Source organism: Mercenaria mercenaria, chromosome 7 (genome assembly GCF_021730395.1).
Source record: "Mercenaria mercenaria strain notata chromosome 7, MADL_Memer_1, whole genome shotgun sequence".
NCBI lineage: Eukaryota > Metazoa > Mollusca > Bivalvia > Venerida > Veneridae > Mercenaria > Mercenaria mercenaria.
This window is the reverse complement of record NC_069367.1, coordinates 19,521,400-19,523,767: the sequence shown is the minus strand read 5'-3', so window position 1 is coordinate 19,523,767 and position 2,368 is coordinate 19,521,400. Positions and strand designations below refer to the sequence as shown.

The window sequence follows — 2,368 nt, the reverse complement described above, 5'->3', positions numbered from 1 at the left end:
TACCCTCCCAACAAAGTACAAGCTCGCCTATATCCCTGGCCAGTCTACAATACCCTCTTACAAAAAGCCAACCATATGCAACTAAACTACCCTCCCAACAAAGTACAAGCTCGCCTATATCCCTGGCCAGTCTACAATACCCTCTTACAAAAAGCCCACCATATGCAACTACAGTACCCTCCCAACAAAGTACAAGTTCACCTATATCCCTGGCCAGTCTACAATACCCTCTTACAAAAAGCCCACCATATGCAACTACAGTACCCTCCCAACAAAGTACAAGTTCACCTATATCCCTGGCCAGTCTACAATAACCTCTTACAAAAAGCCCACCATATGCAACTACAATACCCTCCCAACAAAGTACAAGTTCACCTATATCCCTGGCCAGTCTACAATAACCTCTTACAAAAAGCCCACCATATGCAACTTCAATACCCTCCCAACAAAGTACAAGTTCACCTATATCCCTGGCCAGTCTACAATGCCCTCCTACAAAAAGCCCACCATATGCAACTACAGTACCCTCCCACAAAAGTACAAGTTCTCCTATATCCCTGGCCAGTCTACAATGCCCTCCTACAAAAGCCCACCATATGCAACTACAGTACCCTCCCAACAAAGTACAAGTTCACCTATATCCCTGGCCAGTCTACAATACCCTCTTACAAAAAGTCCACCATATGCAACTACAGTACCCTCCCAACAAAGTACAAGTTCACCTATATCCCTGGCCAGTCTAAAATACCCTCTTACAAAAAGCCCACCATATGCAACTACAATACCCTCCCAACAAAGTACAAGTTCACCTATATCCCTGGCCAGTCTACAATACCCTCTTACAAAAAGCCAACCATATGCAACTACAATACCCTCCCAACAAAGTACAAGTTCACCTATATCCCTGGCCAGTCTACAATACCCTCTTACAAAAAGCCCACCATATGCAACTACAATACCCTCCCAACAAAGTACAAGTTCACCTATATCCCTGGCCAGTCTACAATACCCTCTTACAAAAAGCCCACCATATGCAACTACAATACCCTCCCAACAAAGTACAAGTTCACCTATATCCCTGGCCAGTCTACAATACCCTCTTACAAAAAGCCCACCATATGCAACTACAGTACCCTCCCAACAAAGTACAAGTTCACCTATATCCCTGGCCAGTCTACAATACCCTCTTACAGAAAGTCCACCATATGCAACTACAGTACCCTCCCAAAAAAGTACAAGTTCCCCTATATCCCTGGCCAGTCTACAATACCCTCTTACAAAAAGCCCACCATATGCAACTACAGTACCCTCCCAAAAAAGTACAAGTTCCCCTATATCCCTGGCCAGTCTACAATACCCTCTTACAAAAAGCCCACCATATGCAACTACAGTACCCTCCCAACAAAGTACAAGTTCGCCTATATCCCTGGCCAGTCTACAATACCCTCTTACAAAAAGCCCACCATATGCAACTCCAGTACCCTCCCAACAAAGTACAAGCTCGCCTATATCCCTGGCCAGTCTACAATACCCTCTTACAAAAAGCCCACCATATGCAACTACAATACCCTCCCAACAAAGTACAAGTTCTCATATATCCCTTGCTAGTCTACAATACCCTCTTACAAAAAGCCCACCATATGCAACTACAGTACCCTCCCAACAAAGTACAAGTTCGCCTATATCCCTGGCCAGTCTACAATACCCTCCTACAAAAAGCCCACCATATGCAACTACAATACCCTCCCAACAAAGTACAAGTTCACCTATATCCCTGGCCAGTCTACAATACCCTCTTACAAAAAGCCCACCATATGCAACTACAGTACCCTCCCAACAAAGTACAAGTTAACGTATATCCCTAGCCAGTTTACAATAACCTCCTTCAAAAACCCTCTCTATAGCCAACTACAGTACCCTCCCACGAAAGTACAAGTTCTCATATATCCCTGGCCAGTCTACAATAACCTCCTACAAAAAGCCCACCATATGCAACTATTGTACCCTCCCAACAAAGTACAAGTCGAAAGATTTCCTCAGCCAGAAGTTATACAGACCAGAATTTCTTGATAGCTATTAACTTATGGGTGAATAACGTACTTGTTTTGTTTTTAGCTCACCTGTCACAAAGTGACAAGGTGAGCTTTTGTGATCGCGCAGCGTCCGTCCGTCCGTTTGTGCGTAAACTTTTGAATGTGACCACTCTAGAGGTCACATTTTTCATGGGATCTTTATGAAAATTGGTCAGAATGTTCAGCTTGATGATATCTAGCTCAAGTTCGAAACTCGTCACGTGCAGTCAAAAACTAGGTCAGTATCAAATATAGAAAAACCTTTACCCCTCTAAGGCCATATTTTTCATGGATCG

General features: G+C 43.8%; 1 protein-coding gene across 1 annotated transcript; it reads left to right on the top strand.

Moving 5' to 3' along the window:
- The first annotated feature begins 484 nt into the window (after window positions 1–484).
- Window positions 485–1,852, top strand: LOC128558207 (mucin-2-like). Its single transcript, XM_053547058.1, has one exon. It carries the CDS (start codon window positions 485–487, stop codon window positions 1,850–1,852), a length of 1,368 nt encoding a protein of 455 aa, XP_053403033.1.
- Window positions 1,853–2,368: the final 516 nt, after the last annotated feature.